The sequence below is a fragment of the Exserohilum turcica genome (genome assembly GCF_000359705.1).
Source record: "Exserohilum turcica Et28A unplaced genomic scaffold SETTUscaffold_7, whole genome shotgun sequence".
NCBI classification, from domain to species: Eukaryota; Fungi; Ascomycota; class Dothideomycetes; order Pleosporales; family Pleosporaceae; genus Exserohilum; species Exserohilum turcicum.
Genome location: NW_007360288.1, coordinates 248,679 through 265,121, shown reverse-complemented (window position 1 = coordinate 265,121; position 16,443 = coordinate 248,679). Strand labels below are relative to the sequence as shown.

Sequence of the window (16,443 nt, the reverse complement as noted above, 5' to 3'; positions counted from 1 at the left end):
CCTGTTATAGCGTTTTTTGAATTTTTGTGCCACAGTAGGCAAAGACTGTCCTGGCGGTTTGGATATGGTGCCACAGCGGGATCAGGCTGTCTCGGCGTTTAGATATAGGATTTTTGATTTTTTGTTGTTTTTATTTGGTGTTTTTAATTGTTTTTGGTTTCGTTTTGGTAGTCTCCCTATTAGTCATCGGGGCGGTCTGTGCGTTCTCGAAGATTTTCGCATTTCGAACACGTCGCAAGAATACCGACAATACCCCCTCTAGCACCTCAACGAGAGGGCTGCACACATCAGAGGTGGCGTAAATCGGTTTCTCGCGACGTGTTACCCCTATATCTGATAGAAAATTGACGAGTTTTGATGAAAGATTTCTGCTTAAAAGTTGGTGTGTGTGTGTGTTTTTGGATGGATACTTACTTACTTGGCGAGCAAAGGTAACCTAAGTACGAGTGCCATCAAATCAACCCCACCAGGGCGATACGCCCGCGCACGCTTGCAGCCAAAAGGACCATACCAATACATACCAATACATTAAGCAGGCGAATCCATCCCGGTCGGATATCATCGTCAGTGTCGCGCCACCGCCATCCGACCCCGTTCGAAACAAATTACTTGTGCTTGTGATGCCCCCCCCCCCTTTCCCGGGGGTGCGCCCACCCGCAGCCTAGAAACAAATGTGGCTGAGCGTGCATCCGGCTTTGGACTCACTGGCCTGTTTCCCTGGCACTACTTACTACGTATATGCCACAGGAAGCAGCCCCAACTATGTATGTCCCTTTGTTCGTTTATTTGCTCCTTCATTCATCTGTCTGTCTGCTACTGGCAAAAGGTGCCCTGCTGCGCCTCATTCATCGTTTCCCTTTGCAAACCCCCCCCCCCCCGCTAGGCCCTAGTCGTGCGTAGCCTCGTGTGGCGCGCCTCCCGCACCATTTGCGGGTTTTTCCCACTATCACTATAATACCTCGCTGGCTGCCCTTGCTCGTCACATCCCCAGTCTCTTGCATCGCCTGGTTTGCCTTGTTTGTAACACTATTGTTCAGCGGTACTTTCTTGTATTCCAGTGTTTTCCTCTTCCAATTGCTTTCGCCGCCACTCGACGCGCGCCTTTCTTGCACTACTAGTCGTCCATCACCCGCCTGACTGCCTTTCCACATCCGGCATATGCATATACGGTAATACGACGGTACCCTTTACATCCAACCAACAACAACAAACCAACAACAACAACGGGCATGTCGTCTCTACCATGTCTAGGAGCACGGCTCCTGCTGCCACTGTCGGCTCTGCTCGTCCAACCCATCCTGGCAACAAGCCCATACACCAGCAGCATGAGCGAAACACCAAAAGACAACAACCCCGACTGCGATTGCTACGTTGTAGAGTCGGGTGCAAACTCACAGACACCAGAGTACTTCCAGTACTACCGCTTCTACGACTTCCGCGGCCTCCCCGGCGCACTCGACGCTTCGCCCCCGCCCATTAACACTTCCGACGCGGCTGGCATGCTCTCCACCTGGCAGCCCGACCTCTTCAACAGCGACGCCTGGAACTTTGACTGGGGCATCCAAAACTGGAGCAAGCCCGCCACGGCCGACTTCCCCGTCCCCATGAACAACTCGCCCGCAAACGTCTACCTGGGAGCCCAAGACTCGACTGCCTACCTCGGCCTCCGCACCGCACGCCTCGACGACTACCAAGTCTCTGGCGAAATCGAGAACCAGCAGAAGAATCTCATGCACGCCTCGCTCCGCATGTACGGCCGCGTTGTCGGCGCCAAGGGCGCCGTCGCCGGCTTCTTTACCTTTTATGACGACACCAACGAATCTGACATTGAAATCCTGACCTCGGACCCCAAGGACAAGATCAGATATACCAACCAGCCCTCGGTCGACAAAGGCGGCAACGAAATCGCCACTGCGTCGGTAGGACCCGACAATCTGCCTCGCTGGGACGACTGGCAGACGCACCGCATCGACTGGCTTCCCAAGCAGAGTTTCTGGTTCCTTGACGGCAAGCAGGTGGCGGCCAACGACTACTCGGTGCCGCGCAAACCTAGCTTTCTCGTCATGAACATGTGGAGCGATGGCGGCGAGTGGAGCGGTAACATGACCGTGGGAGATGCCGCCGAGTTTCAGATCCAGTGGATCGAGATGACCTTCAACACGTCTGGGCCGTACGCGGGCGGGCCCGAGCAGAGGAACCAGAAGAGGCGGGCAATGGAGAGCGAGCCATTGTGGGATATGGGAAGCATGCAAAAGCGAAAGAGCAAGCACTGTGGCACCGTGTGCCGAATCGACGGTGTCAAGCAGGTCGGCCACCCGGAAGTGGCACACAAGGGAGCCGCCGCCAGTGGCATGCGTGTTCCCTGGCATCTTATTGCTCTTGTTGCTCTTGCTGTCGTCTTTGTTGATATTTGACCATGACCGTGTACGAGTATGCCCATGCTTCCATTGTTGAATGATTAATACACAATTTCCTCACTCAAACAAGTCCCCTCCCATGTCAGTGCTGACGTTAAAAATCTTCATTATGCCCATATCGTACAAGCCCCAACCGTCGTTTCCCATGTCTTCATGTCCTTGGAAACCCCCGGGGTATTCAAGCGCTCTCTTGGTCGTCTTGAAAACAACAACAACAACAATAATAATAACAAACCGGCTCGGACAAGAATGCCGCTGATATATACACATGCACGCGTCATGTCTTGCTGTTCTTCTCCCCACCATATCATGGTCATTTCTCGTCATCGTGTCTATGCATCTGCAAAGTGCAATCTAAACAGGTACCTTGTCTAGACTCGACGGGATTCGTTACAAAAAGTACTCTCCTCTGCCACCACGACCAGCGGGCACGGCGCGCTTGTGATCGGGCACGGCAGAGAAAATTTGGAATTCGGGCTTGAGGTCTTCGCCGAGGTTCATAATGGACGCCACGTTGCCGCAGCGGTAGCAGTAGTTTGGAGCCGACCAGACCGTCACCACGTCCTTGTCTTTGAAATGGTACTTGTAGCCTTCGTTGACGAGTTGGTGGGCTCGCGCAATCAGTTGCAGCCCGTTGACGTGGTTGAACTGTGTCATGGGGTCAGAGACTGCAGACTCAAAAGCCCGTGTTGCTTGTGTATATACGTACCTCTGAAGAGACCTTGTCTCCAAATAACCATCCAGCACCTCGAGGCGAAACAGCCCATGTGTCTACTTCTTCGGGATCGCTCCACACGAGATCGCAAAAGGCGCCCTCGTGGGGAATCTCTTGGGCTCGCGCAACAACGCGGATCTGGTCGAGTGTTCGGATTTCTGGGCTCAGTCCGCCGTGCACGCAGAGAACCTTTCCGTCGACAATGGCAGCCAGGGCCAGGAAGTCAAAGACCTGACAACACGCCTTCCATACCGAAGCATTGCCGTACTTGGTCTGGCACTCTTCGTAGAAGCCGTAGACCTGCGTAATCTGCCTTGACTCGTGGTTTCCACGGACAAGCGTCACGCGGTCTGGGAATCTGGGGCGGTCAGTAGGCGCACATGGAGTCGCGGGCGGCGGCTTACTTGGCCTTCAAGCACATGAGCAGGGTAAACGTCTCGAGGCTAAAGTAGCCGCGGTCGACAAAGTCGCCGAGGAAAATGAAGTTCTGCTGGCCATTTCCGCCCACCGTGTTCTTGCTCGAGTCGGCGTCGGACGTGGAGCCAAAGCTCCGGCGGTCGTGGACGCTGCGGCTGCGGCCCCGCTCTTCCTCGTCGTCGTCGTCGGCCTCTTCGTCGCCGTCACCGCCCGGGGGACTGGCAGGGCCCGTGTAGTTGGGGTCGCGCTGGAACCTCCGCTTCATCTTGCGCTTGACCTTGGGGTCTGTTATGCTCGTGGGCGGCTCCAGGTCGGCCGGGTTGATTGTGCTTGGTATTGTGACTGGCTGGGTGAGGGGCGCGGCTGGACTGTCGCTGGGCATGCCGCCCGCGACGCGGAAGAGCTCGAGGAGGTCGTAGAACTGGCCGTGGATGTCGCCGCACACGGTCACGGGCGTGCGCACCGGCTGGATGTTTGATTCTGCGGGCGACGAGTTAATGCCTTGGGGGCAGGGGCTCTGCTGCATTGGCGTATTCACCTTCCATAAGACACTCTTTTACAATCTCGCACAGTCGCTTCATGTCGGCCTCGGGCAGGTACTTGCAGCGCTTGGCCTGCTCCAGCCATTCGTCGGGCCCGGCGCCTTCGGCCAGGCGGGCGGGCCCTGGCTGGGGGACGTCGTGGTCTTTGCCCATGGTGTCGACGTCGCCGCGAAGAGAAGGACGTGAGTCAGTCAAGGGGGACGTCGGCGTAGGTGCTTAGGCGTGGGCGTGGATATGGATGTGGGTGGCACACAAGCAGTCAGCAGCGAGCGAGCGAGCGAGCAGTGTTGGAGCGATGGCGTCGCGGGAGCGGCACAGCACGTAGCCGAATGGATGCAGGGCAGGCACAGACAGAGTGGAGGAAGTATCCAAGTCCTGGGCGGGCTGGCGGTTGGTTGGGCGTCTGGTGCTTGCTGCGTCGTGGTGGTGGTGGTGGTGGGGCGAGTGACGGTGTGGCTGGGGCGAGGCGGTGCTGGGGCGAGGCGGTGCGCGGCAGGTCACGTGACGCGCCCACTCCATGCCCACTGCCGCTGCCCGCTAGTGCATCATGCATCCAAACCTCCATCCACACGCACTGCCGCCACTGTCGCTGCCACTCGCGCCTCCTGCCATTGCCCACGGCCCCGTGAATGCGCCTTCGCCTCCAGCCGTCGCCGCTGCAGTCGCGCCGCTAGCCACCGTCTCGCCCAATTCAGCCCACCCAACCGTCGACACAGACGTCCAATGTCCCCTCCTACCGCCCGCCCCTCTCTCCTCCACCTTGGCCCTCGATCCCTCGCGCTCTCTCGATAAGCACCCCGCCAGCAACCCGCCAGCACTGTCGCCCCCCCGCCATGGCCCCGCAGCCAGGCTCCAACGGCGGCGTCCTGCCCGTGGCTCTGCTCCAAAAGAACGCCCCGGCACAGACTGCCCGTGGTCCAAAGCCCCCCCAGCCCCGCCTCAAGCTGATCTGCCGCCGCCTCCCCCCAGGCCTCACCAGGGCCGAGTTTGTCGAGGCCCTGGGCGACGAGTGGAGGCTGGGCGCCGGCAAGCTCGACTGGCTCAACTACAGAAAGGGCAAAATCTCCACAGAGTAGGCCAAGCCATGCCTCGCCCGACGCCCTCGACTCGCCATGCTAATGACTCTGCCCCAGCGCCGCCAAACCCTCCAAGCCCGCCCGCGTGTACCTGCACGTCACCAAGCAGGACCACGTCAAGGCGCTCGGCGACCATGTGCGCGCCCTCAGCTTCCACGACGCCGCAAAGTCGTGGCAGGATCCCGTCCTCGTCGGCCCCCCCACGCTCGAGTATGCCCCCTACCCCAAGATGCCGGGTGGCCGCCGCCGCAACGACAATCGCCAGGGCACCATCGACCAGGACCAGGAATTCAAAGACTTTCTCGAGAGCCTCACCAACCCCATCACCAAGCCCGCCGCGTCCGACAACGACGCTCCAAAGGACAAGGTCAAGACGACGCCTCTGATTGAAGCGCTTCGCGAGAAGAAGGCGAATAGGGATAAGCCTAATGCAAAGGCAAATCGGCAGGCTCGGGGCGAGGCCAAGGAAGACGGTGCGGATCGCGCTGAAAAGAAGATCATGACCAAGCCGGCAAAGGAAAATACGCCCAGCACGGGGGATAAGAACCGCCGTTCAAACAAGGCGGACAAGGCGCAGGCGACCAAGGACGCCGTCAAGATACTCAACAAGGAGGCCTCCTCTTCCAAGTCATCCGCTGTCGCCAACACGCCCGACAAGGCCTCTGCAACTCCACCCCCGGAGCGCAAGCGCGGCAATGTTGCCCTTGCAAAGTCAATGCTGCAGCGCGACCTGGGTGTAGCTCCTGCTCCCAACCGTCGGCGGGGCACCAAGCGCGAGGTCAGTACAGCTGCGCCCGACACTGCCACCCAATCAAAGGAGACCAAGGCCTCAGATGAAAAGACCAAGGACGCGCCCGCAGCAGCACCGCCTGCAACCTCTACCCCAGACAAGCCCGCTCAAACCAACAGGAAGGAGCGCCCAACACGGGCTGAGCGGCGTGCTTTCAAGGCGAACCAGGGCGACAAGGCCAACGAAAAGTTGGCCACTGCCGATGCGAAACCACAGACACCACAGAAAACACCAGCCCCCCAGATCCTCAAGAAGCCTCAGACCCCAGCACCGCCAAAAGGCCCTGCCGCCTCACGAGCTCCACCCACGGAGCCTGCTGCTGTCAGAAATAGCCCTGCTCCAGCACAGCCGCAGGCCACACCCGCAAAGACAGAGAACCCGCCAACCCCGACCGCCGCCAACCCCCCAAAAGCAGCCTCAGCCTCGGCGGCTCCTGCACCTATGAGCAAGCAAGCCTTCCTCAAGCACGCCAACCCTAGCCAGGGCATCACCGAGCCTCTGATCGAAGAAGCCATGAGGGCTTTTGGAAGCATCGACAAAGTCGAGATTGACAAGCGCAAGGGTTTTGCCTATGTCGACTTTGCCGAGCCCGAAGGCCTTTTGAAGGCCATGGCTGCGAGCCCCATCAAGATAGCTCAGGGCGCTGTGCAGGTCCTTGAGCGAAAAGAAAAGGTTGCCAGGAATCCTCGGTTCAATGCACCGCCAGCTGGACCTGCTCGCGGCGGAGCTCGCGGCAACTTTGCTGCCCGTGGAGGCCGCGGCAGTCGCGGAGCTGCAAGAGGTGGAGGTCAAGCCGGTGCCAATGCATCTGCAGGCGCTAGCGACTCTGCTCCTGCTGTGGCCTCACCAGCCCCCGCGCCCGTCGCCACGTGAAGAGCGACTTCCATGGTCCAGCTTTGTTGACAGTAACGAGCTGATATCACAGCCCCTGACGTGTAGGACCCGCCATCATACTACAGCAGTCACAGCCATCAGTCTATCACCATCTCGCATAGTCCTGCATCATCGATAGCACGCCGTCGACAGATTCGACCAGTCAGAACACAGTATCAGTAGCAGCTATCAGGCATGATTATGTTCACACATAGATGATACACAGAGCATACAGTGTTTTGCTCCTAGCACCAGTCGGGTTTGAAGGAGGAAAAGGCGTCGAGACTCTATTTCCTGTGAGTCAGGTACGCAGAGAGGCATACCCGCTTGGGATTGATACGACATGGATATTTGACAGCATGTCTACCTATGTACGTAATTGTCTAAGTAATACGAGAGTACTCTTGATTATTGAGCTGGTTGGGGCAAATTCGTCTGTGTGTGTATTACCTCGATGCAAGAGATGAGAGATGCTTGATACTCCTTCTCTCTCGCATGAGAATATTCGCCTCTTGGGCATAGCAATCCATGCTTTACCCGCTTTTTCATATATAGCTATCATGATAGCTAGTACTTTGGCAGGCTGAAAATTACGTTTAAGAGGTCGATGATACTGGAGTTTGACTGGCGGCACTTGACCTAGCTGCAACTCATCACATGACCTCCAGTCTGTGTCTTGTACCATGGTTTCAGGATGCAGAAGATGTCTGTGGTTTCGCAAATTTGCTATCAATGGAGAAGCTTTTCACTACTGTCCAAGTCGACGTTAGAGGAATCTCTTGTAAATCGACAAGTTCAGTACAGAGAAGCCCAAACTGAGACGCTATCAAGCGAGAAAGGATGAGTTCCGGGTGCATGATTGCAGTACGCACAATTCCTGATTAAAAGCACAATGGTGGTCCCACCTACAACGTCTTGTCCAGCCTCGGCTGGCCTCTCTAATTTCTGCTTTGATATGCGCTATTAACAGGTAATGTACCAGTCCAGAAGTGGTAGCCCACAGTGTCCTTCACGGGAAAGGCCAGAAGAGTCATGACCACCTTTCACATGCCTGGAAGCAAACGGACGACTATTTTCACACTACCAAGAGTCTAGGCAGACCGTCGTCATCACTCACGTCCATGTATAGCAAGTTTGGCGTTTGAAGAATAGCGTCTTCAACTTCTACGTCCCGCGAACAAGCCGGCGCCGGCCGATATCAGGGTCCGCACTCATCCGCAGCCCCGTTATGAGCGCGGGTTTGCCTTGGCCACCAGTATAATGCATAAGCACTAGTATCAAGTTACCCCATTTGTTACGGCAATGGTTAAACAACCCACCACCAATAGCTATCTCACCCACCTCGAAGCCGGGGCGTCCTACATAGCGCGCTTAGCTGTATTATTAGTAGTATTATATATTACTTACGCTTATATAGCTATATAGTAGTAATCTTAAGTGCCTAAAGATAGCTAGTATATAAGTAATAAGTAAGTAGTATTACGTAGTTAAAATAGAAATTATAGAAGTAAAAAAGTAATACTTAAAAACTAGCTATATTACTTAAGTTTAAGTATTCTATATAGCCTAAAAACTAGCCTAAAATAGGCTTTTAGCTAATTACTAAAAAAGCTATAGCTAGCGTAGTATAATAATTATATTAGCTAACTATAATAAGGCTCCTAATTATTCTTACGCCTTTTACTACTTAAGTTTAGTAGTAAATTTAGGTAGAAAGGTAAGTAGTATAAAAAATAGAGATATTATATAATAGCTAAGTAGTTAAAGTAGCTAAAATAAGCACTTCAAGGCTTATTTTAAAGCCTTGTTATAAAGCCTTTATAGGTAGAGCTATACGTAAGTAGTAGTTAAAAAATTAGATAAGCAGCTAAGTAGGTAGAGTAAGTAGCTAAGTAGTATAGTAGTAGTAGTAGTAGTAAAAGCTAGTAACCTAGCTAGTAGCCTAGCTAGTAGCCTAGTAGAGCTATATAAGGCTACTAAGATAGCTATAGAGTAGCTATTCTAGCTAAAACTTAGTATTATAGCTAAGCCTAGTAGTAGTAATTAGGTGCTAAAGGCTATAGTAGAGGTAGTATAGTAATTTACTCTATTAGCTAAGTTGCTATTTAGGCTAGTATAGTAGCTAGTAGAGTTACTTAACTATTAGTATCTACGCGCTTGAAAAAGCTTAGTTTATACTACTTACTTAAGCCTTTTTTTTGTTTTTTTAGGCTATTTTTACTATAAGATTACTTTTAGCTTAAGAGGCGTTTGAGTAACTTTAATCTTTAAAGCTTAAGATTAATTAGTCTACTAATATAAATTAAAATCTAATACCTAAAGTACTTTAGTGTTAAATTTTAGCTTAGTAGAAAAATACTAATATAGTATCTTAAGCGCTAGTATATACTAATAAATATAAGCTAAAAGCTTATAACTGACTCTATAATAAAGTTTCTTTAACTTTAATTTTACTTTTATAAGCTATTTGTTACAAGTAACTAGAAGGATTCTCTCCTTGACGGGGGACGACGAGGTTGAAGGCCAACCACGTCCACGTCAGAAGGTAATGATCATCGCGGGGCTTGAGGTCACGTGATGTGTGCTCCCGCCAAGAGCCCTGCTCCCGGAGCACGGGTGGCCTTGGGAGAATTGTGCTCCCACTGCTCCAGTGGAAGAGGGAGAATAGGGAGCACCAGGACAGGACACGATAGGTATAAGAATAGGTCGGATTTCATTATTACACTCGTTGTGGTCAACTCATTATACTGTACTTTCTTACAAGCTTTGTCACTTAACAAGATTGTTACTTTGTTATTCTATCCTAGATAGAATTGATTGTCTTTACTACTGGTTAACATCCATAACTCTTTTCCACACGAATTACTCGGCAATCACACGGCTTACCGCTGATCTGCTACCTCGCCCTAACCCGGATCGAGACTTAGAGAAGTATAGCCCAACCCCGTGTAACACTATTTCACTATTTCTATAAGTATATAGTAAGTTATTTAAAAGCTAGTAGCGCTAAAAATATCATCTTAGGTATTATGATAGATTTTAGTATTACTCTATACGTTAGTAAGATTATTAGTAATGCTATAAGAGAAATAGAATCTATAAAGACGTTAAAAAAGAGTTAAAATATTAATACTAGAGCCTTTTATCTATTACTTAATAACGCAATAAGTGCTCTTAGCCTTACTAGTAATAGTAAGGCTAAAATAGATATTACAATTAATATAATAACTCATTAATTTATTATAACGTGGTTCATAAGCGAGTTAGTCACCTAAGCGAGTTAGTCACTCCCTACTAGCGCGTTAACGTTAACATGTTATTATAGTCTTTTATTATAGTTAATAAACTATTATAATAACTATACTAAATTAATTATTTGAATTGCTACTATTACTTATACTATCTATTTTAACTACGCAGGTATAAGCGTTGTGTCTAGTCTACTTGCAACGCCTGCACCACCACTCTCCTTACACCCTCTTTAACGCACTCTTACTATTACTATAACTACTACCTGCTTATTTAGCTAATACTTCTTGTACTTTGCCTATAGTTGTTACGAACCTGACAAGAGGGGAACGCGCTGTTTAAAGAACAACAGGCAACACAGCGGGGCAGACCTACTTGGAGGCCTGCCAAGGAACTAATCAGGGTCACGTGATTATTCTCACGACTCTCACGGATTCTCATGAACTCTCGCAATGAGAAACCAGGAGAACACATGAGAAAGTACGAGAGCCATGAGAACGAACAAGTATATAGGAACAGGCAATGAGCCCTTATGGCTCATTGTGTTCAACTCAATAGTTACGAGTACAAGTACCTACAATACAATAGTTACTTGCAAGACCTTTGTTTATTGCACCCTGTTGCTTCATCCGCGAAAACCAACCTAAGAAGAGCTTAACACTAGAAGTCTTATATTACTTCCACTCAAGTTCACTACTCTTAACACTTTAAACACCCTCAAGATGAGCGACATTGCTATGGACACCCCAGACGCTTCCTAGACTAGAGGAACCACCACTTGTGGTAACAAGCCTAACTTGTACCATAGAGACCGCAAGAAATTGGAAACTTGGCTTCTCTAGGTCAACCGACACTTCCACCTCTTAGGAGACAAGATCGACGACAACGACAAGGTCGTCTTGGCCACTTTGTACCTTCGTGGTGACGCCAAGAAGTGGGCCACTCCTATTATCCAACGATACATGGACAACAATATCGAGGACGACGAGAATATTGCCTTAGTCTATGATTGGGATGCTTTTAAGACTAAGATGCGACAAAACTTCTTACTATTTAAAGAATTAGTAATCGCGGAACAGAAGATCTAAGTCCTACGCTAGACTAGAGCTGCCGCTAATTACACGACCCTTTTTCAGCAATACGCTACTAGGATCAATTAGGACGACAACGCTCTTATGCGCATGTACCGACAAGGCCTGAAACCTTTAGTGCGCAAGGAACTCATAAGAACTAGAACTGCAATTAACAACTTTAAAGAACTTATAACTAAGGCAGTGAGACTCGATAATAAACTCTATAAACTCGCATTAGAAGAACAACTATTTACGCAGGGAACGCGCAACTAAGGAAATTTAAACAATTAGCCTAGATAATAGCAACCCTAACGCTTATACGCCAATTAAGGCAAACAAAGGAGCTATATGCCTAGGACCCCAGGAGCCTATCAAGGATACAGTGCAGAACCTATACACCTAGACAACATCAACAAAGGCAAGGGACCTAAGCGACCTAAGGGTTAGCATAGCAACGGCAAGAAGGAATTCTCTTGCTACAGATGTAGAAAGAAAGGCTACATGCTGCAAGACTACCAAAGCAAAGACACGAACAAGGTTAAACAGCAACTTAACGTACTACAACGAAAATTAGAACTTAATAACACCAAGTCTTAGAACGTTATTACTCAAGCGCAAGTCCAATGTCACCTAGACGATGAAGAAATTATTAGCAGTATTAAAGATATCATGTTTACCACGTCTAAAGGCACCTTAGAGGAAGAGCCACTAAGTGATGCAGAATATGAGACGCCAGATGAGGACGGAGTCCCAGCGCTCATTACCAAATATGAGAAGATGGCTAGCTTCAAGGAAGCACACCAACTAGCCACACCACGTCTTAAGCAACAAGACAACGCACTACTAGATTTACCAGAACTCACTCTACTACCGCTACGACTCCACAACTAAGGACAACAAGACGAACATATAGACGTAGAAATACAGATCAACAAGATGAGAAGACTCCTCAACAGACCAGAGATCGCGTACGCCTACGACGACCACAGCGATCAGGAGCTACTCGACATGTACCATGATCTATAGAGTGTACGAGCTAACATCGACTTCTACGAGATCTATACTACACAGCTGCTACCAAGCTATAAGTCAATCACAGACAACATTAATAGATTAAAGAACAAACTTACACCCAAATAGAGCAAGCAAGCGCAACAACAGTGGAAAAAGGACCAAAGCAACACGAATTGGTACTAGTACGACGCAAGAAACCCAGAACATGCCAGGCTATCATGGACGGCATGCACAGCAGACTATTGCCCAGCACACTACTCCAACAAGCAAGGAGCAGGATAGAGCCCACGACATATCAAGGGATTCCCATAGTGCAAATAGAAATGGTTTAAATGCAAAAACGACTTGTGCCCAAAACACCTATAGAACAAGAGGGAGACCGTACACTTCCTAGGAAACGACAACCTACAACGAGTAATACAGATGCAAACGACACACTGTGTGGAATACGTAGACGACTACTACAACAACTGCAATAAAGAACATTAGCAGACATGTCTTAGCAACATATGCGACAAACACAAGATCGCGAAGGATTACTACAGGTATAGTAGTAAGAAGCCTTTTTTAAGATAGCGCCATAGCTAGAAGAGCAGGCTACCTCTAGAGGAATTAACGCAGTAAACCCCCTAGGATTAATTAAGCTTACAGCGAAGCTTAACAGAATATAGATGCAGGCATTAGTAGATTTAGGATCACAGGCAAACTACGTTTTAGCGCACGCAGTAGCCTAAGCTAGACTTAAGGTACAGCAGAAACAAGAGCCATACCTACTACATGTTGCTAACGGCGAACCAATGCCACAAGAAAACGAAATCACGAATAAGGTCAGACAAGCGACACTCAGCATCCAGGAGCATGAGGAGGAATTGGACCTAGACGTCTTTGGACTAGCTACCCACGACATCATTTTAGGACTCCCATAGCTACGAGAACACAACCCGCGGATCGATTGGAAATCGAAAGTGTTCACCTTTAAGTGCTGCGGAACCAGGAGCGCAACCGCAAGCCAGCCTACGCATCAACAGAGTACGATAGTAGATAAGAGTAACATTGCCAAGCAGTGCAATAATGCAGAAACACGAGCATACTCGAAAGGTAGTTCCCAGAGCAGGAAGCTAAACTCAGCAGATACTAAAACTAGGCCAACGGATCACCAAGCTAGAGGAAAGGAGAAAAGCGCAACTCCAGATATCCCTGAACAGTACAGAGAATACGAGCATCTATTTCAGGAAGTGGTAGACGACCAAGCGTTACCAAAGCATCAACCCTGGGACCACAGGATAAGACTCCAGGAAGGAAAGCAACCGACTTTCGGGCCAATATATCAACTATCGGAAAAAGAGGTAGAAGTATTACAAGAATACTTAAACAAAGCCTTAGCAAAAGGATATATACGACTATTAGAGTCACTAGCTAGATACCTAATCATGTTCGTACCAAAGAAGGATGGAACAGAACGGCTATGTGTAGACTATAGACAGCTCAACAACATCACAATCAAAAATTAATACCCGCTACTAAACATCACAGAATTAAGGGATCGACTATCTTAAGCAAAGATCTTTATAGCATTAGATCTCTAAGACAGATACCACCTTATTAGAATTGCGAAAGGTAAAGAATAGAAGACAGCGTTTAGAACACGCTACGGACATTACGAATACATGGTTATGCCATTTAGACTCACGAATGCGCTAGCCACATTTTAGGAACTTATCAACAACGTACTTAGACCCTACTTAGATATATTCGTCATCGCCTACCTAGATGATATCCTAGTCTACTTAAAGAATGAGGAACAACATACTAAACACGTCCGTAAGGTGCTGACAGCCCTAGACGCGTACAGCCTCAGACTCAAACCCTAGAAGTGTGAATTTCACAAGACTAAGGTCAACTTCTTAGGCTACGTAGTAGGAATTAACGGAGTACAAATAAGCGAAGAAAAGATTGAAGTTATTAAGAACTAGCCAACACCTAAAACAGTTAAGGACGTACAATCCTTCTTAGGATTTGTAAACTTCAACAGAATGTTCATTAAGGACTTCTCTAAGATCGCCAACCCACTCACACAACTTACAAGAAAAGACACTCAATAGGACTAGACTAAAGAAGCAGAAGAAGCTTTCTAGACACTTAAAGCAGCATGCATTACACCACCATACTTCAAGATATTTAAATCAGGAAAACTATTACGATTTGAAACAGACGCATTAGACCTAGCACTAGGAGGATGTGCCAGCCAACTACACGACGGCAAATGGCACCTAATCGCATACTACTTAAGGAAGTTCTTAGGACTAGAAGAACGATACGACGTACACAACAAAGAATTACTCGCTATAATAGCATGTATACAACATTAGAGAGTATACGCACATAGTTGCTTAGAACTTACTATCTACACAGATTATAAGAACCTCACGTTCTTCACGATAACTAAGATTCTTAACAAAAGACAGACTAGATAGGCAGAACTACTTAGGCAATACAAGTTTAAGATTGTCTACACACTAGGAAAAGAGAACGGCAAAGCAGACGCACTTAGTAGACGACACGATATCGCAGGAACAAAAACGATTATCAAACAACTAATACTTAAAATTAACAAAGACGGAACTATAAGTCTAGCACACGAAATCAACATACTTATGAAAATTAGGAAAGATGTACCTAAAGAAGCTTAGCAAACAATTATCTAGAAGCATCACGATAATCTAGTACACGGACACCTAGAAATCGCACGAACAATAGAATTGATTTAGCGAAACTACTAATTCAAGAATATAAAGGACAAAGTTGCAGCCTTCATCGCTAAATGCGAACAATGCTAGAAGAATAAACACAGCACTCACGCATCATATAGAGAAATGCAAGCTATGGAATTACCACAAGAACCGTGGGAAATAATCTCTATGGACTTTGTTACAGGATTACCACCATTAAGAGACCTAGTAACTAAAATAATCTACGACGTAATACTAGTTATAGTAGACTTGCTTACTAAATACGCGATATACATACCTTTTAGGAAGGACTACACCACAACGCAGCTAGCAAGCATCTTTAAAGACAAGATAATTTGACATTTTGGAATACTAAAAGCAATTATTAGCAATAGAGACAAGCTCTTTACATTAAATTTCTAGACCACGCTCACGGCAGAAATAGGAACCAAAAGAAAGCTATTAACAGCTTACTATCCGGAAACCGACGGACAAACGGAAAGAACAAATCAAACGATGAAAACATACCTTAGAATATACAGCAATTATTAACAAAACAATTAGGTACAATTATTACCTATGGCACAACTGGCATATAACAAAAAATTAGAATCAACTGGAAAAACACCATTTTACGCAAACTACGGACGACATCTAAATCTCTTTACGCAATTATATTCAAGTTTGAAAACAGAAGTAGCTATCACGACAGCTAAAGAAATGAAGAAAACATATAAGGAACTACGAGAATCACTTGACAAAGCACAACAACGAAGCATTTCATATGTCAATCAGAAAAGAAAAATAGCACCTTAGCTAAAAAAGGGGGATAAAGTATACCTCTTAACAAAAAATCTTCGAACAACACGACTAAACAAGGGACTCGACAACGTATAGGTTAGACCATTTTTAATTTCAGATCAAAACGGACTAGTTACTTATACACTCGATCTACCACCTAACGCCAAAGTACACCTAAGGTTCCACATCAAGCTATTGAAACTAGCAGACCTAGAAACACCATTACAAAAAACATTCCATTTCGAACCAGAAGAAGAAAATGAATTCGAAGTAGAAGACCTTCGAGGATACCGAGAAACGGGACGAAACGACTTTCGCGACGACGACTTTTACCAGGAATGGCTAGTCAAATAGAAGGGATACCTAGAGTTAGAAAACACATAGGAACCCAAAGCCAACCTACAAAATTGTTAGCAACTATTAAAGAAATATCAAAAACAAGAAAACATCTACTACTACACTAGAAGGACCTAACTAAGGAAAGGAAAACCTAATAAAATAATGTTCGAACGGCCTACCAACGAAAAATTAAGCAGCACCACTAAGCCAATCCGCCGCGCAAGGCCCAGGATCTAACAGAACCAAAGCCTGGTCAAGACCCGCGTTAAGGGCCTCCAGCGCTTCCAGTTCCTCTAGCATAGAAAGACCAGCATCAAAAAACTTCTACTCCTCATAATAAAGCGCAACCTTTTGTTTGCGAAGACGACGCAGCTTAGCTCAGCAAGCACGCATTCAGAGAACCACCAA

General features: G+C 47.9%; 3 protein-coding genes across 3 annotated transcripts; 2 read left to right on the top strand and 1 right to left on the bottom strand.

Moving 5' to 3' along the window:
* Positions 1-945: 945 nt before the first annotated feature.
* Positions 946-2,414, top strand: SETTUDRAFT_181140 (glycoside hydrolase family 16 protein; the record flags this gene model as incomplete). Its single annotated transcript, XM_008032011.1, has 1 exon — positions 946-2,414. The coding sequence occupies exon 1, from the start codon at positions 1,230-1,232 to the stop codon at positions 2,412-2,414; it is 1,185 nt and encodes a 394-aa protein (XP_008030202.1). The 5' UTR covers positions 946-1,229.
* A 393-nt stretch (positions 2,415-2,807) lies between these two features.
* Positions 2,808-4,244, bottom strand: SETTUDRAFT_98218 (uncharacterized protein; the record flags this gene model as incomplete). Its single annotated transcript, XM_008032010.1, has 4 exons — positions 2,808-3,065; positions 3,127-3,490; positions 3,537-4,029; positions 4,088-4,244. The coding sequence occupies 4 exons, from the start codon at positions 4,242-4,244 to the stop codon at positions 2,808-2,810; spliced, it is 1,272 nt and encodes a 423-aa protein (XP_008030201.1).
* Positions 4,245-4,834: 590 nt separating this feature from the next.
* SETTUDRAFT_141524 (uncharacterized protein) lies at positions 4,835-7,176 on the top strand. The gene is made up of 2 exons (XM_008032009.1): positions 4,835-5,163; positions 5,225-7,176. The coding sequence occupies exons 1-2, from the start codon at positions 4,925-4,927 to the stop codon at positions 6,828-6,830; spliced, it is 1,845 nt and encodes a 614-aa protein (XP_008030200.1). The 5' UTR covers positions 4,835-4,924; the 3' UTR covers positions 6,831-7,176.
* The last annotated feature ends 9,267 nt before the right edge of the window (positions 7,177-16,443 follow it).

Excerpts from the sequence above, each read along its gene's own strand:
- SETTUDRAFT_141524 (XM_008032009.1), top strand. The coding sequence starts at position 4,925 with ATGGCCCCGCAGCCAGGCTCCAACGGCGGCGTCCTGCCCGTGGCTCTG. Across the intron at positions 5,164-5,224 it reads AAGGGCAAAATCTCCACAGA|CGCCGCCAAACCCTCCAAGC; the intron begins GTAGGCCAAGCC and ends ACTCTGCCCCAG.